Source organism: Doryrhamphus excisus, linkage group LG18, assembly GCF_037039965.1.
Source record: "Doryrhamphus excisus strain RoL-2023G ecotype Guam linkage group LG18, RoL_Dexc_Guam_v1.1, whole genome shotgun sequence".
Lineage (NCBI taxonomy): Eukaryota > Metazoa > Chordata > Actinopteri > Syngnathiformes > Syngnathidae > Doryrhamphus > Doryrhamphus excisus.
The window spans coordinates 1,401,261-1,425,431 of NC_136374.1; the positions used below are offsets into that span (position 1 = coordinate 1,401,261).

At 44.8% G+C, this 24,171-nt stretch overlaps 3 protein-coding genes across 5 annotated transcripts; all 3 read right to left on the bottom strand.

The window, feature by feature from the left end:
* Positions 1-747: 747 nt before the first annotated feature.
* Positions 748-2,839, bottom strand: mustn1a (musculoskeletal, embryonic nuclear protein 1a). Its single transcript, XM_058055405.2, has 3 exons — positions 2,776-2,839; positions 2,563-2,710; positions 748-1,355 (listed from the first exon to the last, which is right to left on the bottom strand). Exons 1-3 carry the CDS (start codon positions 2,782-2,784, stop codon positions 1,258-1,260), a joined length of 255 nt encoding a protein of 84 aa, XP_057911388.2. The 5' UTR covers positions 2,785-2,839; the 3' UTR covers positions 748-1,257.
* rft1 (RFT1 homolog) lies at positions 2,840-8,178 on the bottom strand. The gene is made up of 10 exons (XM_058055396.2): positions 7,780-8,178; positions 7,610-7,695; positions 6,435-6,557; positions 6,054-6,345; positions 5,844-5,978; positions 5,394-5,654; positions 5,182-5,326; positions 4,962-5,067; positions 4,627-4,876; positions 2,840-4,563 (listed from the first exon to the last, which is right to left on the bottom strand). The coding sequence occupies exons 1-10, from the start codon at positions 7,840-7,842 to the stop codon at positions 4,399-4,401; spliced, it is 1,626 nt and encodes a 541-aa protein (XP_057911379.2). The 5' UTR covers positions 7,843-8,178; the 3' UTR covers positions 2,840-4,398.
* Positions 8,179-8,282: 104 nt separating this feature from the next.
* Positions 8,283-20,964, bottom strand: prkcda (protein kinase C, delta a). Of its 3 annotated transcripts, none has more exons than XM_058055285.2 (18): positions 20,864-20,964; positions 17,603-17,733; positions 17,345-17,544; positions 17,206-17,272; positions 16,480-16,636; positions 16,060-16,091; positions 15,236-15,321; positions 14,240-14,369; positions 14,061-14,161; positions 13,620-13,716; positions 13,398-13,528; positions 12,890-13,063; positions 12,718-12,809; positions 11,805-11,867; positions 11,571-11,709; positions 10,694-10,882; positions 9,402-9,530; positions 8,283-9,323 (listed from the first exon to the last, which is right to left on the bottom strand). In XM_058055285.2, the coding sequence occupies exons 2-18, from the start codon at positions 17,709-17,711 to the stop codon at positions 9,165-9,167; spliced, it is 2,055 nt and encodes a 684-aa protein (XP_057911268.2). In that variant the 5' UTR covers positions 17,712-17,733; positions 20,864-20,964; the 3' UTR covers positions 8,283-9,164. The 3 variants fall into 3 exon arrangements, with proteins under 3 accessions (XP_057911268.2, XP_057911267.2, XP_057911269.2); XM_058055284.2 differs by having other exon boundaries at positions 17,603-17,736; XM_058055286.2 differs by lacking the exon at positions 17,603-17,733 and having other exon boundaries at positions 20,864-20,939.
* Positions 20,965-24,171: the final 3,207 nt, after the last annotated feature.

A 24,171-nucleotide genomic window follows, 5' to 3' on the forward strand; every position in this document is an offset into this window, starting at 1 on the left:
CCAGCGAGCTAACTAACTAGTTTACCTAGCCAATTTAGGATCCAGCGAGCTAACTAACTAGTTTACCTAGCCAATTTAGGATCTAGCGAGCTAACTAGTTTACCTAGCCAATTTAGGATCTAGCGAGCTAACTAACTAGTTTACCTAGCCAATTTAGGATCCAGCGAGCTAACTAACTAGTTTACCTAGCCAATTTAGGATCCAGCGAGCTAACTAACTAGTTTACCTAGCCAATTTAGGATCCAGCGAGCTAACTAACTAGTTTACCTAGCCAATTTAGGATCCAGCGAGCTAACTAACTAGTTTACCTAGCCAATTTAGGATCCAGCGAGCTAACTAACTAGTTTACCTAGCCAATTTAGGATCCAGCGAGCTAACTAACTAGTTTACCTAGCCAATTTAGGATCCAGCGAGCTAACTAACTAGTTTACCTAGCCAATTTAGGATCCAGCGAGCTAACTAACTAGTTTACCTAGCCAATTTAGGATCCAGCGAGCTAACTAACTAGTTTACCTAGCCAATTTAGGATCTAGCGAGCTAACTAGTTTACCTAGCCAATTTAGGATCTAGCGAGCTAACTAACTAGTTTACCTAGCCAATTTAGGATCCAGCGAGCTAACTAACTAGTTTACCTAGCCAATTTAGGATCCAGCGAGCTAACTAACTAGTTTACCTAGCCAATTTAGGATCCAGCGAGCTAACTAACTAGTTTACCTAGCCAATTTAGGATCCAGCGAGCTAACTAACTAGTTTACCTAGCCAATTTAGTCAAGACAAACTTAAATAAAATTTTCCGATGGAGGAACGACGACATATGAGAAAAAGGAATTAAAAGATGTCCTTATCCTTCGATGTCAGCCGCGGTGTCCTCTCTGCTAGCTTAGTAGCCAGGCTCCATGCACTGTGGAAGCTAATGCTAACTAACGTCATCTCATAGCAATACTTGATATAACTTGTATTTCTATATCTCTGGACTAATAAAAGGCCATAGTCACCCACCAAACAGCCATCGTTTATTATGATTTGATAAACTGCAATGGATTACATGAAAGGTCCAATGTTAGCAGTATCAAAAATGCTCACTTTTGATTGACACTGTCATATAATGTCTATTATTGTTCACGTGTCCCACTGATCGCAATTAGTAAGATTTTGGTTATCTCAAAATGTACTACATCAGCCCTAAATGCACAATCTAAGCACACAAACAAACTTGCCTCAGAGGCGGGCCGGCGACAGGAAACAGGAAGTGATCATCTACTTCCTGGCGGGTGGGGATGAGCGCGTGTTCAAAGCCGTTTCTCCTCCTGACCTCGCGCCGCTGAAGACGGATGGAGCAACTTTCCCGCTTTTCTCTGCCGAGAACAAAGCATCAACCTCACTTTCTCCAGATCTACAGTTGGCTTTGATGGCAGCAATACCTGCTAACACCAGCAGGGGTCGGCATTGCTCTGCCGACCCTCACTTCCTTCCTGGCTGGTCTTCCAAAGCTTTGTGTTGTTTTATTCTGGCTTATCCTGGCGGTGGAATGCAACACACCTCTCTGCCTGTCGTCACGGAGGGTGTGGGTTTGATTCCCAGCCCTGACAGGGCAAGGCTCAAAGGCCTAAATATTCTCTGCTGTCATTGTTTGGTCACACTTGGACCCCGGAATTAACACACTCATTCCTGGTTGGTTTTTATTTACGGGAATATTATTTAGTACTTTATAATAATATTTGATATTTAATAATATTTTTTAATATTTGTCAATTGTCTAATTCACGTTACATTTTATCGATGAGGATATTTTTGTAATTACATAAATGCTATAATAACTAGATAGATAGATATAAAGAATTATACATGTTAAAATAAAATATTATGGATTATATATTATAAATTGTGAAAAATATTAGTAAAAATAACTAAAGAAAAAAGTTATAAATAATCATTTGGTGTTTACATTGGATATTTCCAAATATGAGCATTTATGATATTAAATGATTGCTTAAAACAATGTAGGATACAGTAATAAATGCTATGATGATAATACTATACAAAATGTACATATTAAAATTAAATACAACAAATACTATCTATTAGGAATTGATAAAGATTGTCTAAAAACAAAAAATGTAATTTCCAAATATGAGCATTTCTAATATTCAAATGTTACTTATGTATTATGATGCTAATAATTTCATCCTGGAATGAATACGTTTACCATGTCATGGGATTCATATTCATATTCATACATAATAAACGCTATTAGAATAATACTTTAGATAGAAAATAGTCTAAATATATAAGTGTAAACATAAATACCATTCATTGCATAATTATTATCATCAAGAATGGTGGTTAGAAAATTTAGGAACATAATTATCTATTACACACACACACACACACACACACACTAGTCCAGTCCCATGGGATAAGGCCCCCCCCCCCCCCGTTTGTCCCTATATGGAGTGGAAACTTTGTCCATGCTAAACAAGGTACAGTGATGCTAATGTAGAATAAGACATGCAGTAATATGATCATACTGGATGTTCATACTGTGTGCGTGTGCGTGCTCACCGTACTCATCCATGACCTGCAGCGTCTTACTCTTCTTTGGTCCACCGCTGCCAAGGTTCTTCTTTGCCTGGTCCAGGTCCTCCTGTCTGACCGCAGGACGCTGCCCCTCTTCCTCTTCTCCTCCTCCTCCTCGGGGTTCCCTTCCCGGCTGTTGGAAACAAAAGATCCCAGAGGAAGTGAACTACACTCTCCTTGGGAAACGCTTCTCCATACCTGAGACATGGCGGTCCTCGGTGTCGTCTGCTGGGACAGTCTATTGCTGGCCTGGTGTGGGGGTGTGGGGTCCACAGGACGATGGGTGTTTGAACAACAACAAATGATGCCGTGAGGGGAAGCTCCTCCTACCAGAGATGTCTAGCAGCTCCACACAAGTCAAGCCGGTAGACCAAAGTGAAAGCAGAGCGTTCCTCCACCAGGTCTACTAGTTTAGTCAGACACTAACATCAACACAGGGTTATTTCATGTCTTCGGGAGCTCTAATAACAATAAAAAGCACATTTAAGGTAGTAAACAGGTTTTCCATGTCTTATTTTCTCTTGTTAAGTCTACTATGTTGGGTAATAGGAGTGTAAAGATTACTATAGGGGTGTTATTTCATGTCTTCGGGAGCTCTAATAACAATAAAAAGCACATTTAAGGTAGTAAACAGGTTTTCCATGTCTTAAATGTCTTATTTTCTCTTGTTAAGTCTACTATATTGGGTAATAGGAGTGTAAAGATTACTATAGGGGTGTTATTTCATGTCAACAGGAGCTCTAATAACATTAAAAAGTGTATATAGAAGGTGGTAAACAGGCTTCCCATGTCTTAAATGTGTAATTTTCTCTTGTTAAGTCTACTATATTGGGTAAAAGGAGTGGAAGGGTGACTATAGGGGTGTTATTTCATGTCTACAGGAGCTCTAATAAGAATAAAAAGCACATTTAAGGTAGTAAACAGGTTTTCCATGTCTTAAATGTCTTATTTTCTCTTGTTAAGTCTACTATATTGGGTAATAGGAGTGTAAAGATTACTATAGGGGTGTTATTTCATGTCAACAGGAGCTCTAATAACATTAAAAAGTGTATCTAGAAGGTGATAAACAGGCTTCCCAAGTCTTAAATGTGTAATTTTCTCTTGTTAAGTCTACTATATTGGGTAAAAGGAGTGTAAAGATAATCAAAGAATAAAATGTGTTTTGAAGATTCCAAAGTTTTCTTTGCCATCCCTACAAAAATATTCCATTTATTAAAACAAGCAGCATGAACACGACCTGATGTGAGAAGGCTTTGCAATACCTGTTGTAGTCCAGCAGGGGTGCAGTTGATTCAGTCCCGTCTGGTTTGCTGTCTTAAGAACTAGTACATAAACCTATAAACCATACTAGTACATAACCTCAGCTAAAAGCTAACCCCAGCATGGAAACAAGAGTTCAGAACATTCAGAGAGTGAGTCTCCTATAAAATGGTATTTTCAATAAAAAAGCTAAATAAATGACCATACACTCACCAGCCACGAGCTATGCTGATGCCGTGTGCGATACGTCGTGGCCATGTATTGTTGTACTACAGTAGTACATCAGTATGATAGTGTATCTTCTCACGTAGGCACCATACTGCCTACAGTCTGGGGCTGCACGAGTGCCGTCTGTGCTGACTCATTTTCAGTGGCCAGTATAATCCACACTGCCGTACAAGCTGGACACAGACTACTTTAGACATCCTATAGTGTTGTCCCTAATGAAATGGGAGAGTGAATGAAGTGTCCTATGAGGGCGTAGCATCGCCACACGTTCCCATACTGTACCGCACTGGTGTCCATGAGAGAGAAGTTGACTCGGGTGGCGTTTTCCGTGCGCTACGTGTGTTTTTTCCCGTACTGGGGCAAAAGCTGCGTCCTCACAAATGCCACAAGTCGCCTTTCTGCAAGAAGAACGGCTAAAAGCACAAAAGCGAGGCAGAGCGCCCCCACGCCGACGTGGACCAGCCTGAGGAGCCAGCCGCTGGCACAGCAGAAGACGCCCTGCAACCAGAGAAAAGTCTAATTAAAGACCAACAAATGCAATCAAACAGCGTGGAAGGATACCTCGCTAACGACCGTGACCACCGCGCTGACGGCGAGCGCCACGCACAGCGGCGGCGAGGGCAGCAGGCCCCGCAGGGGTTTCCACGGACTGGACAGGAAGTAGCGGTGGATGTACAGGACGCTGTGCGAGATGCGCAGGGCCATGTTGAGGCAGTTGGCCAGTATGAAGCCCACCCCCCCCGCCCACCACGTCAGCATGTAGGACAGCAAGAGGAAAGACGCAGACAGCGCCAGCATCACCACGTTATACCTGCAGGTTGAACAAACAACAAAAGCGGTCACGTCGTGTTCCGGCAATCTGGCGAATCTTCTTTCCATCGTAACGCCTTGCGTACTTGTCCACCTCTTCCTGGCTCATGGCGGCGAACACAAAACACTCGCTCACGCCGTTCACAGCCAGCAGGAGGACGTAGCAGCTGTAGCATCGCAGCAGACCAGGACCTCAACACACACACACACACACAGTTAGCAACGGGGCGTTTGTGAACGATCCGCTTCTTACGACCGACTCTTTGACATGAACAAGTGTGGATGTGGATGTGGATGCCGTGTTACCTGCTCCGCTACTCAGCAGCGAGCCACCGTAGATGTCCAGCGCCAGGGCAGAGTAGGCGTGTCCAAACACTGCGATGACGAGTCCAATCACCAGCACCAGCTTCAGTAGACATTCCAGCACCTCTGCCGCCATGGCAACATCTTCCTGTTGGTCACAACACAGGATGAGCAAGGGCCACGACATCAAATACATTTCTTCAACAAGTGAGAACCTTTCTCTGACTCTGGACGGGGCGCCCTCGCTGCAGAACTTTGGCAAAGAAGATGTAGAAGCTTTCCTCGATGGGCAGGAACACGAAGCGGGCCACCATGGAGCCCAGATTGTTGACCACGTCGTAGACGCCCTGCTCCCCGAAGCTCAGGACGTTCAGGAAGGTCATGACGTAGCGCTCGCCTTCCGTCAGGATCTGCTTGAGGAAGGATTGCTTGAAGAAGCTCCAGGTGAGCCGGGCCACGCTCCCATCCACTAGCGGCTGAAAGTACACAAGCAGATGAGGCAGCTTCTCTTTCACTGGTGCGTGTGTGTGTGTGAGTGACAAAAAGAAAAGCTCAGTTCACAGCATGTTGTTTTGCATGGGTCAATTTCTCCATGCTTTGACCTGGAACATTCCCGTATGGATCCCCTTACTGTATGAAAGTGTATAACTGCATTAAACAGATACCTCTCCATTGGCTTTGTGGGGAAGCAGATCTCCAACACTGCCGAGAGGAAAATCCCTCTTGGTGGCCTCTTCAGACCCCAAAAAGCGAAGAAAGTATCCGGCGTAGCAGAGCACCAGCACTCCTGTGTACACCAGCTGGGAAACACCAAGCAGGTAAGTTCATTCATCGATGAAAAACCACATCCTGTGGACTAGGACCGTGTCCCTCACGTGAGCAGTGGAGAAGATGTAAAGCCCCCACTCCCGAGCCGACACCACCATCACCACCGTTAGGCTGCACTTGGCCAGCATGGCCAAGCTTTCTGCGACCACCTTGAGGCGAACCATCATGTGGGCCTGGGCCAGCACCCACAGGGGCTCGGCCAGGAGCTCCTGGACCCCCGCGAGGGCGAACAACACCACGGAGGGGCCATAGAAAGGAACGGCTTGAGGATCCGGGACCTCCAGGAACCAGAGCCACACGCAAGCCAGCAGCACTCCCCATATGACACCAAGAGGCAACCTAAGAGGGGAAGGGAAGCCTCTGGTCTACCTTCACACTCCTATTTTTGTCTCTCATGTGATGATGATGATGATGATGATGATGCTTACGTCATCCATAGCAGGGTGACCAGCTGTCTCCAGTTGTGCTTCCCCCCCGTATCGCCACTCAGGCACGCTCTTCTGAAAGCTTCTCGGGATAAAAACACCAGGGTGGAGTAGAGGAGGGTCAGCCTGCATGTGTGAAAAGAGCAGCACGTTTGACATGGAAGAATACTTGTGTGCCCTCTACACTTTTGCTCATGTAAAACTTTTTTTTTCAAATATTTCATTATTGTGAATCTTTTTTCTAATATTATGACATTATTCCCAAATATTTTTATTTAATTCTCATCAAATTACAACATTTTTCTTAATCTCCCATTATATTTTTTTTTCTCATGTTAGGACTCGTTTAATTTTAATATTTATGCTTTATGTACTTTTCTCCCCTCAATTTATGTCTTTATTCTTGTGAAATGACGACTTTTTTCTTGAAAGATTACAACTTTACTCTCCTAATATTTATACGTTACTCATTTCTTCTATTTTTGTACAAGTTTTCTTGTATTATTACATCCCTGCGTGATGTGCAATACCAGTGATTTTGTTCCTGATGTGATACTGAGTAAAATTCCAATTCCAATTCTATAATGTATTAATACCATTTAATGTATTCATAAAAATATATTACTTTAAATAAATGAATAATATAGTAATAATTAGTTTAATTAACTTAATAATTTATTTTAAAGGCTGGAGTATTTTGATGGAGTGATTTCAAATACTGCGCAGCTAATGTCCAACAACAATATGACAATGGTATTTTAAACAAAAAAACATGATATAAGAACTAAAATGATAAATTAAGAACTTCCATAAGGATGAAAACTTTCTCCACAAATGACAGAAGCAGCCAAAGTAATCAATATTTTGACTTGAGAATCGATTTTACAGCATGAAGCGCTGGTAGCGGAAGTACCGAACTGTTAGTATCGATGTGCACGTGACTAGTTGGTGGGAAAGCTAGCACTGAGCTAGCATTGAGCTAGCATTGAGCTAGCATTGAGCTAGCACTGAGCTAGCACTGAGCTAGCACTGAGCTAGCACTGAGCTAGCACTGAGCTAGCACTGAGCTAGCACTGAGCTAGCATTGAGCTAGCATTGAGCTAGCACTGAGCTAGCACTGGGCTATCATTGAGCTAGCACTGAGCTAGCATTGGTGATGAATGATGCACACAGCTTGCCTGACGTTCACCACCCCGATCAGCTCTTTGGAAACAAAGCGAAGAGTGAAGGCGTTCAACAGGAAGGTGAGCACACGGAACATCACCTGAGAGCAAGAATGTAATATTTGGACGCGTTATTATTATTATTATTATATTTTACACACAAACAAAGAAGAGAAGTAATTCACCTGTAGCAAGACATTGTACGACGCCAGAGTGGACGCTTTCTTCAGTACGTCCTGAGAGTTCATTATCAGCCGTTTTCTCGCCGCAACTTTAAGTTACCATTTAAGTTTTCCACATAAAAGTCCAACTTTAACGTCGTATACAACGTGGAAATAACACGGGTGAGCACACAGACGGGAATGACAGTCCGGCGTTTCCACTTCCGGATACATTGGCATACGTACTTTGCGTGATTACGTCACATGTGCTACGCATGACGTCGCTGTAGACGTCCGCTCATCCAATGTACAGGTGTGTCAACTATTTGGTTTTCGCTTGTTTCCTGCCAACGCAAAAATCTATTTCTTTAAAAGTCCATATATTTTATAATGTGTTTTTTATGTTGTCATGGGATGTATGTATAAAATTGTGAGGACAAATATTTTGGAATAAAATGTGGGAAGAGCCCTGTTAAAACATAATAAAATAATTTCATAATTAAAAAATGACCATCCAACTAAGGTGCGGTTTGAAGTATTTGATGTTTTTTAATTACATGCAAAAGATGGAGACCGTAAAAAAAAAAACATCCACAGCTACCAATATACATGTTACACCAATATACACTTTATCTATATACACAATATCAGCTACTTTTATTAGCGCCCTAACATCCAGCCAAAGGAAGGAATTGCACAAAAATAAAACAGTAAAATATAGAATCCCTTTTTTGTTGATCTGACCTGTGTGCACATTTAATGAAGAATTGATTTATTTGAAAGATTTCCATTATTTGCTGGTTTGAACTGAGCACTATACAAGTACAACATAAGATGGCAGTAGTGACAAACTCTGGTTGGTGTGTCCAAACTCCTTCAGCATGGCCACAAATGAAAGAATTTGGGCCTAAATAAGTAGAAGAGGCATAAAACCAAAGCATCCACACTTGTCTCAGTAGCAGTTTTTGCCTTTTGCTGTAAATGGCAGCCAGAAAGTACTTTTTCAGATGGAACAATTGGCTATCTAGACCAGCAGCAGGTTGCGGGATCAAAGCGTATTGAAATTGATGGAGTATTTTATTAAAATAAACAAATCACACTTTGGACACCCCTGCATTAAATGTAATGTGGGAGTTCTTCAGCCTACCACCTATTATTAATATTATTATGTATTGAGGCTACACAATACATGCATGCACACAAATGCAATAAGGTTGATATATACAGTACCAGTTCCTGTTAATGCGCTAACAATCTACTTGTACCCAAAGGCGAGTCACGTGTGCTTACAGTAAGGTCCCCGTACGCTGCTGGTGGACCAGCTGATTGGCAAGTTGAACCACGTGACAAGAGAAGTGAATTGTACCTAAAGACGAGGCACGCGACCCCTAACACTATTCATCCGAGATTTACTTCTCTAAAAGGAGCTCCATCTTGGGGTTGATGAAAGAAAAGCCGGCAAATGCAGACTGGTCCATGGAGTCGATGAAGTTCTTGTCACTGTAGGACAGGCGAGGCTTCTCGCTCAGGAACTCTCGATCAAAGTTGCTGCAATCATTGGCTGCTCGCTGTCATCAACGCAAAATGGACACGCTCAGCACCACACTTGAAAGAGCACCGACACAATACATGTGTGTGTGTCGTACCACTTTGGGCTTGAAGGGTGGCTCCACATCTTTGTTCTCCAAGGCCTGCCAGTCGATGGACTTGAAGAAGGCGTGTAAGCGGATATTACCCATGATGCCCAGCCTGCGTGTTGGGTCTCTTTCAAACAGCTGCAGAGAGACAAATTCAATGAAGATGGGAAAACGTCTACATTCAATTCTTCTTGTCACCCCACCACATCATGTACATGACATGTTTACGTTCCATTTAAATGTTTAGAGCGGGTGAAAAATGTCATCATGTATATTTTACACTGTTGGATCTTTCCTCATTCAATCCCAGCCATTTTCCAACAGACATTCCTCGACTTCCGATGCAGCCCCGCACACAACCAAAGTTCCCCCTGTGCTTAAAGTGTGACATCGTGCTACATAGTGTCTGCACGCTACCGTGCTTCCCTTCAACACATAGCCTTGTCCACGCAACACGCCTCCATGCTTTTCAACTTCCTGCTTGCTGTGGCAAAGATGCATGCCGAGCTCTTAGCAAAGGCACTTATGCAACCTTGTGGCCATTTTTTTAACTGCACCCTCTCTTCCATTGTGCAGTTGCATCATCACCTCTTTTGGCTGATCACGCAAAAAAACCTATTAAGACATACAGTAAAACCTCAACTTACCAAATATTCACATATTCAGAATGCAAAACAAAAGTGGAAGTGCGCTCCAAAAAGTGCTGTCCTCCCAGAATGCTTTGGTAGCATCAGGTGAAGGCTTGGTTGTTTGCTGTGCCCTCCCAATGGCTATCTCGGTTAGCTCCCAGAATCCTCAGCAATGCTAATGTGGAATAGCGTACCAAAACTTGAGTTTTTGTGCTGTGAATTTCGAGGAAAAACGACCACGGGTCCCAAAAAGTAAAGTAAAAAGTAAAGTGATGTAAACTTATCATCAAGCTCTCAGGTGGTAGTTTATGTATTATTTGTAATTGTTTCCCAACAGGCCGAGTGGTTAGCGCGCAGGCCCCACAGCTAGGGGACCCAAGTTCGATTCCCCCCTCGACTATCTCAAGTTTGCATGTTCTCCCCGTGCATGCATGGGTTTCCTCCCACATTCCAAAAACATGCTAGGTTAATTAGCCACTCCAAATTGTCCATAGGTATGAATGTGAGTGTGAATGGTTGTTTGTCTATATGTGCCCTGGGATTGGCTGGCCACCAGTCCAGGGTGTACCCCGCCCTCTCACCCGAAGACATCTGGGATAGGCTCCAGCACCCCGCGACCCTACTTAAGATCCAACAGTGCCGTGATCAGGGGTGTATAGCGACGGTACAGACCCGCTCCAGCAGCTCCTTGGCCTCCTTGTTGATCCAGCGGGGATAGTGAGGGGTGTCCATGCGGATGGACTCAAACAACTCATCCTCGTCGTCTCCGTGGAAGGGGGATTGTCCGACAAGCATTTCATACAGCAGCACGCCAAACGACCACCAGTCCACGGAGAAAGAATATTTCTGGCCCAGCAGGATCTGTCGTCAAACATCACAAGACAAATCAGCCTCCTCAGGTGAGACATAATAACACTTTTTAACATGCACAAGAACATTTTTATTGCAAATGTTCAACGTCAAGCTAGCAAGAGGGTTTAGAAGGAGAGAACATTTTTATGGGCTCAGCGTAATGTGGCTAGTAGCTAGCTCTCCATGAGGACTGAAGCACACGTCTTGTCCTGGAAGACACAGCCATCCCAAGGAGAGCAGACATCGGAAGTGTTCTATGCTGCTGCTGCCCGAATAAGGGGAGGACAATGGACAATGGACGGATGGGTTAAAGAGCCGTATTGGAGCCAACTGAGCATTTTTGTTGTTGTATTTTGTCTCCCACAGATCCTCATGACCAACTTATTTTGCGTTGTCGCTTTGAGGAAAAAACTCCTGCTGGAGCAGTGTCACAGTAGATGTGTTCCTTGGTGAGGGTTCTAGTGCCTGACCTACTGAACACCAACCCCAATTCAATGCATTCAACCCCCAAACAGCCAGTAGTACATTTTGGAAAAAACATCAATATAGTGAGGCAGCCATAAACCAACAGCGACATTGCGAGGGACGGCTGGACTGTACTTGTTTGCTCAGTAGCAAGTATCCATCCAGTAAGGGAGACGTTATCACACAGCATCAAGTATCCATCCAGCAAGGGAGATATTATCACATCACTCACCTCGGGAGCGATGTAGTCAGGGGTGCCACAGAAGGTGGTGGCACGGTTCTCTCCGAAGACGTTCTCCTTGCACATGCCAAAGTCAGCTATTTTTATGTGTCCTTCGTGATCCAGCATCACGTTGTCTAACTTCAGGTCCCTGAAAAAACCAACAACACAGCGAGGGTAAGACATTTTAAAAAGACTTTTTTCCAAATACAGTCCAGATCTTGAGACAAAAGCATGCTGTCTGACCTGTAGATGATCCCTTTGGAATGCAAGAACTGAAGGCCACAAATGATCTCAGCCGAGTAAAACCTGGAAAGACAAAGATGAGGCAGAGACAAGATGGATGTCAGCAAGTCGCCGCTGGGCAGGATTGCCAGACGCCGGCGACGACGACCCGTTTCAGCACAGACGTGAATTATTGAGCAGGACGTGCGTGCCGACTGGTAGGAAAGGTAGTAATTCTGCTATCAGGTGAAACCCGAGAGGGGAGTCACGCGTGTCAGGTACACAAGTACACACAAGGAAAAACAACTATTACATAACGGACCAATTCAATTCACCCTTTCAATTTTGTGACGTAATAATAATAAGTCTCTACCTATAATGCTCTACCTCCTGAGCCCCTGCCGCCCTAGGTGGGGTAGCCAACACCCGTATGAGCCTCTTTTTAGCTGTTTTTATATCTTTAGAACGCACAAAAAAGAGACAGGCGTGTGTTGATGTCTCACATAAGTTTGTGGATTCCAAAGAAATTGCACTTGTCCTTTAAAAGTGCAATGGATCATGTTGCTTTTGGCAAGGTGGCTGTAGGCAGTCTCAAGACAGGCTTGATGTGATGTACTTGAAGTGCAGCAAACGAGGCCATCCAAGCATCCAAATGTGTGGCGGGTGGGGGAAATGCAGACATATTGGCAGTGGTAACCGATACCTCCTTCTACAAACTGCACAAAGCACTTAGAGCAGCTGAGTCCTTACAAGGTCAATGTTGCTCATGAGCAACAGTGAAAGGACACCAGCCCGACCTCAGCCCATTAAGGTGCCCCCCAAAAAACCCATAAAGGGAGCAAGACACACGCAGACTAAACACTAGATGGTCTGTGCTCGCATCGGCTTTCCATTAGAGACGACGCTGTGTCATGGAGGCAGAGTCCTTTCTTACGTGGCTCTGCAGACATCAAAACGTCCTTTTTCCTGAATGTGAAACATGAGGTCTCCTCCGTTCAGGTACTCCATCACAAAGAACAGATGCTCCTGCGGGGAAGGAGGAGGAGCACCCGTGTGAGTTGTCACTGCAGGCAAGATAGGACGACAGGACAGTAAGTATGTCCTACCTTGGTCTGGAAAGTTGAGTAAAGGTGTGTGAGGAAAGGGTTTTCCCAGGCGAGAGCCAAGACTCTCTTCTCCACCATGGTGCACTCCACGTCGTCATCCATCAGCACCACGTCCTTCTTCAGAGCTTTCACTGCAAAGTACTCTTCCTGACCTTTCAGCTCTGCCAAGAGGACCTGCCACACAAATCATGGTTACAAATGATGACATGATGATTGTGATACACAGTATGTCTCCTTTACCGTTGTTAATTGCCTTCTAGTCCAGGATTCCTTATTTACAATGACATATTTTTGTAGAGCATAGAAAACCATTGACATAACACCCCTACAGTCAACTTTACTTTCCTATTCCCCAATACATAGACCTAATAAGACATATTATGACATATGTCCCTGGCTTTTAATGTGCACCCAATGGGCAATGGGGACCCCCCCCTGTGAATGCTTGTACTGTTACAGCCCTAGTATTGATCAAGCCTGGATGGCGTTGAACACGATAGCTGCTCACTTTGCCAAAGCTGCCTTTCCCCAGGACCTTCTGGAAGACAAAGTCGTCCACGTTGATGCGGGTCAGATGGGTCAGGCGAGTCTGAGGCTGAGGACTGGACCCACCCCATATTCTGCTATAGTGACTTGAATCTAGTGAACAAACGTTATTCCGTGGTATTAATTAATCAGTACTGTATATTCCTGTATATATTCCCGCTTGGACGGACAGGCTCCCACTGACCGTTGATATCCAGTTCCGACAGCTTATTAACCTCATCATAGATTCCAATGTCAGGCAGATTTGGAAGGTTTGGATCAGAACGGCGAGTGAAAGATTTCTGGTGGTGAAAAAGAAGAAATCATTCTCCAAGAGAGAATTGTATGCTCTGTTGTGAAGAAAGGTTAAAAAATGCCAGAAAAGCTGAGTTTTACCTGTAATACACACCCTTTTTTTGATGAGAACTTATGCAAATCAGCCAATGATGTCACATAGCCCCGCCCCCTGGGTCAGTGACCACCTCACAGGCCACATAGGCACCACAGGGTGCCCAAATAACTCTTATATAATAACCCCTACAATATCTACTACCTTTGTAGTACTTTCTTCTACCTGAGTTCAATTGCAAAAAAGATTTGATTGACAGCCGCCAGTTAAAGGGTCATGTTGGGTGTTTGCGCTCACCTGGCTGACTTGTGTAAGCGCTTCAGCGAGAAGCTTCTGGTTGATGCCACAAAGGTTTGCCACTTTATCCTGACACTTGTGGTGAACGTTCATGCAACAATCTGCAAACACAACCAAGACCAGATTCCAACTTCGGCGCCGGGTCAGGGGTCAGGTCCTCCATGTCTGCCGGGTGTTACCTTCGCATTTCAGGCCCTGCTTGACCAGACCCCACAGCATGCTTCCACAGTGGTCGCAGAAAGTGGGACTCATGTAGTTGTGGGTCTTGAAGCGATGCGGCATGTCGATGTTGAAGCGCTCCTTCTGGAACTGCGGGGACAAGCGAGATCGGCCGTCGCCGTTACTGACCCGTGATGGTGGAATCCGTGTGAGGGCTCTGCAACACCTCATAGGTCCGCGCATCTGCCTCATCTTAGCACCTTTCACAACTCCGTGCAAAGATCCCAAATTCTTGTGTTGTCCCTGGAGGTGTCTTCATAGACCCCGCCCCATCTTGCATTTCCCACAGTGTGGATATTTGTACTTGATCAATTCCATCAAGCTCTTATCTGGGTCAGTCGGTCTTTGAACGTCTTTATCCTTAATATTGATGACCTTATACCACATGGACTTTGACTGACGTCTGCCTTTGTTGTCAACTAACCCAGGAACTTCCGCCCCCAGAAAAAATGAAATCACTAATTCTCTTAAAGGGGAACTTTGCCCATCATTCACAATCCTTATGTGAAACATGTACGCATATTTCTTTCCCTTTTCTGTAGCTTATAACACGAGAAAACAAGACAATACGAGCTAGCTAAAATGGACGTCATTGGGACACAGGTGCAGTGTTCCATTTTCCTTTGCTGACTTGCACGTATATTAAGTGGGCTACAGCCATCTTGGTATTGTAGCAGCTAATGCCTAGTACTATATTTTTTATTGTTTGGTAGTCGAAATAGCTGTGTCCCAATGACATGCTTTGTTAGCAAGCTCATATTAACTCATTTTCTAGCATTATATTGAACAGAAAAGTGAAAGACATGTGTTCATGTTTGACACAAGAATTGTAAATGACGGGCAAAACTCCCAAAAGTGTAGTACCCCTTTAAAGAGACTGACATGACAGTTGGAGACGAGTGTCTAATGTGTACATTGTGAGTGCATTTTGAGTCGTGCGGAGATGTGTTACGTACCACAGTGTCCCGACTGTTGGCAGCAGTGCCGGTGCATCTGCCAATGATTTTGTCGATACATTTCTTGTGGATGGCTGCGTTGCATTCTGGCCAAGAGACATTGGAAACGTCAGTCTGAGCAACGGAACGGAAAACCCAAATCCAATATTTACAAATGTGAGGCTAGACACCCTACTACAGCGGCACATTCAAGGTTCTAGGGGTTTAACACCACATTTCAAGAGCTCGTGACAAAAACAAAACGCGTATTAATCTTGTTCCTTGTGCCCTGAAAAATGACATCAAAAGGCTTACTTCCTGTGTGTGAGCAATCACTGCCAGTAAAACATACCATACCCCTTACAACACAATATTAGTGATTGTTATTATTAATGTGAATATGTCACATTCTAGACCTGAATTGCTTGATGGTGGACTTCAGTATATTTTTCATCAAAATAGTAGTCATGCCAAAATGTTGAGTTGCTGCTGGATGTTCACAGTATCCCATCATGCTGGAAGTTTCTTTTCTCTTCCACAAGAGGTTTAAGACAACAATGGATGAAGCAAGTGCAGTACAAGCATTACATATCTTATATAAATATCTTTTCACAGCCGTATGTTTAGTGTGGGGGCGGTGGTGATGGCACCCACATACAGTCAAACAGGCTATCAACCTCTTTGCACTCATTGAGAATTAAAAGAAGAAGGATAAGCAAGTCCAGACTCATTTACACCTAGAATCTTCATCTCCATGTCTTAAGGGTTAAGTGTATGTTGTAAAGGTTTTCTATTTCATCATTTCATCATGTCAGGTTTCTGAGCCCAAAGTTAGAATGACTTACGTCTGCATTTGTAGCCTTGCTTGTTGAGTCCCCTGTGAGGGAAAGGAAACACATTAGCGTACTACCAAAGTGTGATGATCAGTCTGAATAATTGGCCGATTGATCCTTTGCACGTGAGGACCAGCAGCTGTGGTGCGCCCCTGCTGGTTTGCGTAACTATTCCCCTTGTGCATCCACTTCCTGTCATGTGAGACCACAAAGAGTTTGACCAGTTTTATGTGGAGCTGTGCCATCATTAGGTTGAACATGCCAACGGCACAACTAGTGGGCGGTGCACCTGGAGTGGAGAACTCCACTTTCTTCAAAAGCGTGACAGAAATCAGACTGACAGAGTGGAGCCACAAGATCTGCCCCCCCCCCCCCCCCACTTGAATTCCCATGGTGTTTTGTTTATAGGAGCAGAAAGTAGGCTGCACCAACCAGACAAACTCTCTGCACACAGAGCAGAATGTGGGCTGCCTGAAGAAGGTGGCGATGAACTCGTGGTTCTTGATAAAGTGGATCTTGGCTTGCTTGATGGCACCTCGTCTGCGATTTAGGGTCGGAGCCTCTTCTTCTTTGGCTGCCTGCTTACTCTCTGGAAGAGACAGCGGAGTGAATGACGCCATAATCCACTTTTCATAGTTCATATGCTCTGCTGCAAGCCGCTGCATTGGAGGAGCGCAGGAAAAGTGTGTGTTTATGTGTGTGTACTTGTTGCAAGGATGACAGATAAGGCCTGGTATTTGATGAATGTTCAGTGAGGCGACTGCAGAAAAAAAAAAATGGCCACCCACTTTCCTCGCTTGCTCTGAAAACCCATTTTTCTCAATCGGCACTTGCGAGGTCCACAGGGGTCTGACTGTAGGACGTGACACGTTTGGGTCTGGGCTCCACTTTCTTCTTTATTCCTCAGTAACTCAATACGCTTTTATACTGGCCTGCAACTTGTACTGTATACAAAATCCCATTCCAACACAAAATATTACTTAAAAAAATATATTAAAAAATAATAGCTGGCCTAAATCTGTCTATAGTGTCCCAATGGTGTTTTTCCTTTTATTGTTTAATAGAATATAGGTTCTACTGCATACAACATTCCTAACATTACTATAATTAATATAATTTTATTAACAGCATATCGGGATCGTCACGTGATCTCTTTACCTGAATCCGCTCCTTCCAGAAAGTACTGCACTGCCATCATCACCTTACCAGAAGGATGGAGATCCACCTGAGCACACATGTAGGAACCATCACAGGCGTGCCACAGCTTGGCAACCCAGGCCCGGCTGAGGCGTCCTACCCAGAATTCAGCCCGGCCGTTGGCTTTCTTGCAGCGCTCGGCAAGCACAGACACGCCAACCGTGACCTCGGCCAGGGGCTCCTCCGCCGTCTTCATCAGCAGTACTTCCAGCACACGGCCCTCGTAGATGTGCGCGTCAAAACTGGCCTTCCAGGCGGGATACATGGTGGGTTTCCGCTGGACAAGGGTCTTGCCTCGTTCTGGGGAAGACAATTAATGTGACTTTCCTGGAGGCTTTGCTCATGCACACGTTCTCACCAGTGGTCAAGGCCTCCTTCATCTTGATTGCACAGAAAGGGGGATCGGGCAGGGGGGCCAGGACGCCCAGCTCAAAGGCGTTGAAGGCGATCCTCAAGAAAGGAGGCATGGTGACAAGTACCAGGACTCACCTGCTGGCAAAGACACAAGAACCAGGGAGTGTTACCTGGATGGGGGACATATCAGATGACACCCCAGGCTATCATACGCCGCATCCAGACTGGTGCCTTTTTTTTTTTTAATACAATATTTGTATTTTGAGCACACATGGACAGACAAAGTGTGTATTTTTGTCAGTGGACCAAATGAAGGTGATGCAGATGACCCCCAACCATTTCATATGGGTTTAGTCAAAGATGAAATGAACTATTTAGGCCTGGGGATGGATTGCCTGGAAATATTGCATGACAATTATTTTCTTTCTTTTGTTTTATATATATTTTATTGTTTTATTATTGATTTTTGTTACTGCTTTTACTTTTTTAAATTGCTATTTGTTTTAGCATTTTATTTATTATTTAAGGTGAAGTAACATACATTTTATACATTGACTTTTAACTATTTCATTTCAAAATATTTCTATAATATCAACTTTTTTATGCAATCAAAAAGACCCTTTGTGTCAAATTCTGCCAAAACAATTGACATTTTTGCTGTCGGATTCAATTTAAAATTCATTTTTGTATAACTTATTTTTTTACATTTGCAAACATATTTTTATTTTATTGTTTTATTATGACTTATAAAATTATATTATTAATTAAATTATTAATTTTGTTAAAAAAAATTATATATTTACCTTTTACTATTTCATTTCAATATATTTTCATTACATTAAGTAAAAAAATGATTAAGTTTCAAATTGTTTTTTATTAAATCAAAAAGATTTTTTTTCCTGTCAAAATTGACAGGAAAAAAATCACATTTTTTGTTGTCAGATTCAATTTAAAATTAATATATATATATGTTACTTATTAATTTCTAAAATATAATAAAGAAAAATATTCTAAATAGAACTCTACCAGTGTCCCCCTGAGGGCAACCATAAGTGAACACGGTGAAAAGCAGTTTGACACCCCTGGCCGACCCAGCCAAAGGCACCCCTGCGAGCCCAGCCCAGTCTGTGTGTACAGTATGTGGGGAGGGAGCTTGAACGTCAAAGATGCGAGCCTCAACACGTCCCCGCTCCAAGAACAAGCCTTTAGCGCTCCATGGGAAGCTCTGCAATTCCTAAACCTGTAACCGCCCACACTTGCACCAGAAAAGCAACACGTGGAGCGAAATGTGCAGTAATAAAGAGAAGTGGCGGCGGCGGCGATGGTGGTGGGGGCGGGGCTTCCTGCACCAAAGTCACTGATTGACTGTGGCTGCTGCGTTTGGAAGAGGAATCAATACACACAATGCACTGCGTGATCGGGGCCGGCGATGATCGATTGGTGTTCCCTCACACTTTTCATTTGATGTGCAGCTCCGCGCCTTTCTCCAAAACACGACATGTCACATACTGTACTTCCTGTTCATACAATACAGACACAAACGTGTGGTTGCCAGCAAGGACTGTTACTTCACCCTTCTTAGCTAACACACAATCTTAGCTAACAGGTTTATTGCAACAAAAGAGCACTGGGCTTCCCAATAACCGTTGTACGCTGCATCGGATGGTTGGGGTTGAATACTACATGGTTTCTAAATTCTTGGTGAGCCTAAACACTCTCCTCTCCATTCAATCTGTCACCTTTTGGAAAAAAAAGAGTATCTCAAGGGGTCGGATGACTCGCCAAATATGAAAAAAAAAAATCCCTCGTGCTCCATCTTCTTGTTCTCTGGCAAACTTCTATTTTTAAGTTTTGCGTTTTCATTTGAGTTTTTTGCTTAAAAAAACAAATCGTAAAAAAGATACCATTCACCAATTCAGACATTTTAGTATGATTTATTTAAAATATATAAAATATATTTTTTAAATATATTTAAATATAAATTTAAATATATAAAATATTTTAAATATATCAAAAAAATATTATCTGCACGATATTATTTTCAGATTTTTAAACTGATCTTTTCTTTTTTCTAGTTTAGCTTTCCTCAAAACACATGCTGTACACTAATAATGCAATTACTACTAATAATCATGAAATAATACAACAGCAATATCAATGACAGTACAAATAATACATCTAAGAATAATAAATATTATTACTGCATTATTCTATTGATGCATTACAATTACTTTATTTTATCTTTCCACAAATAATATATGAAGAAAATAATATATACTGTATATAATTTTCTGTGTTATTATATTATACTAATATATTATACTAGCTTGGGCTGCATGGCCACCGAGTGGTTAGCACCGGAGTTCACCGGAGTTTAATTATTATACTAGCTCCTAGCTCCTGCATACCCTGCAACTCTAATAAGGAGAAGCCATATGAGGTAGATTGATATATATTTTTTAAATTATCCATCCATCCATTTCCTCCGCTTATCCGGGTTCCGTTCCGTTTTTAAATTATATATTCATAAAATAAATACTAATATTATAATTTATTTATAGTCTATTTATATAACAATCAGTATTTGGTGATAATTTTTATACAACATAATTAATTGTATAATTAATCCCATCAAGGAAGAGTGCACTACTGGGCTGCTCCCTGCAGGGGCGCTGTTGGTTCAGTCCTAACTCATCCCCATGACTCACCTCGGTGGACATTCTCCTGATATTTACTTGTTTATACTCCATAACGACTCCTAGAAGTCCTTTTCACTCACTCAATTAAACTATTTAGTCAATTGTTGTCAAGCCTCCACGTCCGGTGTGGACAGGGCCGAAAACAGAAGCAAGCCAAAGATCCTCTATATAACAGGAGCGTTATACTGTATAATTTTATGCTCTTTACTTGTTAGTGTTTAAGGACTCTAACGAGGACTAGTGGTATAGTAACCAGATAGATGGGAACGAATATACTGAACTGACAAACAAATCAAGTTTAATGTAAACAACATGACAGATTTCATGGGCGCCAATGGCAAAAGTTGGTTGGTGAACTTTTTGACATAGTTGACATCCACCGTTTCATCAACACATCTTCCTACTTTTAGCATCGCATCAAGCTAGCTAACGTCACACTCATCCAAAGGTGACTCTGAAGTCTCGACAAAGATGTTTTTGTTGTTGTTTTTCATGTAAACGTGCACACATAAAAGGCTGCGAAGGGCTCGACTAAGCAACGGAATCCAAGTTAAGTACAGTCTTACCTTGTTGTTGTTTGGAGTACCGTAAACTTGTTCTTGTTTGTCGTCGCCTCCTTTCTTCCCTCCTACCCTCTGATTGAGGAAGTGCGGCGGCGGCGGCGGCGGTGGCAGCGCGCGCTCCCGCTCTCTGGCGGGACCATCGTGACGTCTACCTGACGCCCGCGCGCACACGCGAACGCGCCTCCACGAAGGCTTGTTGTCCAGTCTCGGTTTAGATTTCCACGTCAAGTCCGCCGCTTCTTTTTCTTTTCCCATCCATCATCCAATTTCTGTACCGCTGATCCACATTAAAAGGCTTTGTAGCTTACTATGTTTTGGGTTTTTATTCCAAAAGAAAAATAATATAAGTGGTAGAAAATGAATGAATGAATGAATAAGCTCACTGGGGCAACTCCAGAGTAGAGCAGGTCCACCACCAGTGGAGGAGTTTGCTTCAGGAACATAAATTGCAGGTCCATTTGAGTCAGACTAGTCTAGTCAGAATGTTTCAACCTCTCAACCGCAAGGAGACCAGGTCGCCGCAAGGAGACCAGGTCGCCGCAAAGAGACCAGGTCGCCGCAAAGAGACCAGGTCGCCGCAAGGAGACCAGGTCGCCGCAAGGAGACCAGGTCGCCGCAAGGAGACCAGGTCGCCGCAAAGAGACCAGGTCGCCGCAAAGAGACCAGGTCGCCGCAAAGAGACCAGGTCGCCGCAAAGAGACCAGGTCGCCGCAAGGAGACCAGGTCGCCGCAAAGAGACCAGGTCGCCGCAAGGAGACCAGGTCGCCGCAAGGAGACCAGGTCGCCGCAAGGAGACCAGGTCGCCGCAAAGAGACCAGGTCGCCGCAAAGAGACCAGGTCGCCGCAAAGAGACCAGGTCGCCGCAAAGAGACCAGGTCGCCGCAAAGAGACCAGGTCGCCGCAAAGAGACCAGGTCGCCGCAAAGAGACCAGGTCGCCGCAAAGAGACCAGGTCGCCGCAAGGAGACCAGGTCGCCGCAAAGAGACCAGGTCGCCGCAAAGAGACCAGGTCGCCGCAAAGAGACCAGGTCGCCGCAAAGAGACCAGGTCGCCGCAAAGAGACCAGGTCGCCGCAAAGAGACCAGGTCGCCGCAAAGAGACCAGGTCGCCGCAAGGAGACCAGGTCGCCGCAAGGAGACCAGGTCGCCGCAAGGAGACCAGGTCGCCGCAAGGAGACCAGGTCGCCGCAAAGAGACCAAGTCGCCGCAAAGAGACCAAGTCGCCGCAAAGAGACCAGGTCGCCGCAAAAAGACCAGGTCGCCGCAAGGAGACCAGGTCGCCGCAAGGAGACCAGGTCGCCGCAAGGAGACCAGGTCGCCGCAAAGAGACCAGGTCGCCGCAAAGAGACCAGGTCGCCGCAAAGAGACCAGGTCGCCGCAAGGAGACCAGGTCGCCGCAAGGAGACCAGGTCGCCGCAAGGAGACCAGGTCGCCGCAAGAAGACCAGGTCGCCCGCCCTCGACCGCCACCCAAAACACCACAGGTGGTAGGTCCGCGGGCCAGGCCCCACGGTGAAGGTCCGCCCACCGGGCACTCACCTGGCTTCAAAGTGAGGCCCCCTCTGACCCATGTTCCTTCGATTTGTTTTTTCTTGGGTTTTCTGAATCCCTCTTGGGTCCATCACCCATGCATCATGGCTGGTGGCATGCCAACGGAAGCCTACAGACCGTTGTCATCACCTCTTATACACGCAGGAAGTCAACGTTGGGTGAGCACACATGAAGAACTTCACACTCACCATCTGGCACCCCCCCCCCACCACCACCACCACCAACCAACATTGAACACAGCAGACACGTGTGAATGCACACAGCAGCTCAACAATGCATGATGCCGGGTCATGTGACAGGTGTGGAATGTGATGACCTCCATGGGAATCATGGTATCGTGCTTCCTGTGGTCGGTTGACACGCCACTCGTATCAGTCGGATCCTTTCTGACACGTTTTGAAAGATTTTGGAGCTTGAACGTTAAGCTTTCAAAGTGCCATTGGGTCCCGGTAGAACCGGAGCAGGTCCTGGTTGGCATCGCCAGCAGTAAGTCCAGCCTGATCACGTTGACCTCCACCAAGGCTGCTTTGTCACATGTTCTCTTTGTCATTGCATGGACACTATTTCTAGCAGCAGCCAAGGTGTGGAGGCAGTCCGGTTCTGGGCCTTAAGATCTGCTCTCTGCTATTTGCAGACAATGTGGTCCTGATGGCCTCATGGGGATTATGTCTTCCAGCTGGTCTGGGAAAGCCTGGAACTGGAGGAGGTGGCCGGGGGACCGGGAAGTCTGGGGGTGATAAAACATTTGGAACTAAAAGGTTAGGTTGTTGTTCAAAAATGATAACAAATCCAATCTCGATCTTTGTGGACGACTGGAACTTGGTAGCCGCGAGACTGGAACTTGGTAGCCGCGAGACTGGAACTTGGTAGCCGCGAGACTGGAACTTGGTAGCCGCGAGGATGGAACTTGGTAGACGCGAGGATGGAACTTGGTAGACGCGAGGATGGAACTTGGTAGACGCGAGGATGGAACTTGGTAGACGCGAGGATGGAACTTGGTAGACGCGAGGATGGAACTTGGTAGACGCGAGGATGGAACTTGGTAGACGCGAGGATGGAACTTGGTAGACGCGAGGATGGAACTTGGTAGACGCGAGGATGGAACTTGGTAGACGCGAGGATGGAACTTGGTAGACGCGAGGATGGAACTTGGTAGACGCGAGGATGGAACTTGGTAGACGCGAGGATGGAACTTGGTAGACGCGAGGATGGAACTTGGTAGACGCGAGGATGGAACTTGGTAGACGCGAGGATGGAACTTGGTAGACGCGAGGATGGAACTTGGTAGACGTGAGACTGGAACTTGGTAGACGTGAGACTGGAACTTGGTAGCCGTGAGACTGGAACTTGGTAGCCGTGAGACTGGAACTTGGTAGCCGTGAGACTGGAACTTGGTAGCCGTGAGACTGGAACTTGGTAGCCGTGAGACTGGAACTTGGTAGCCGTGAGGATGGAACTTGGTAGACGTGAGACTGGAACTTGGTAGCCGTGAGACTGGAACTTGGTAGCCGTGAGACTGGAACTTGGTAGCCGTGAGGATGGAACTTGGTAGACGTGAGGATGGAACTTGGTAGACGTGAGGATGGAACTTGGTAGCCGTGAGACTGGAACTTGGTAGACGTGAGGATGGAACTTGGTAGCCGTGAGACTGGAACTTGGTAGACGTGAGGATGGAACTTGGTAGACGTGAGGATGGAACTTGGTAGACGTGAGACTGGAACTTGGTAGACGTGAGACTGGAACTTGGTAGACGTGAGACTGGA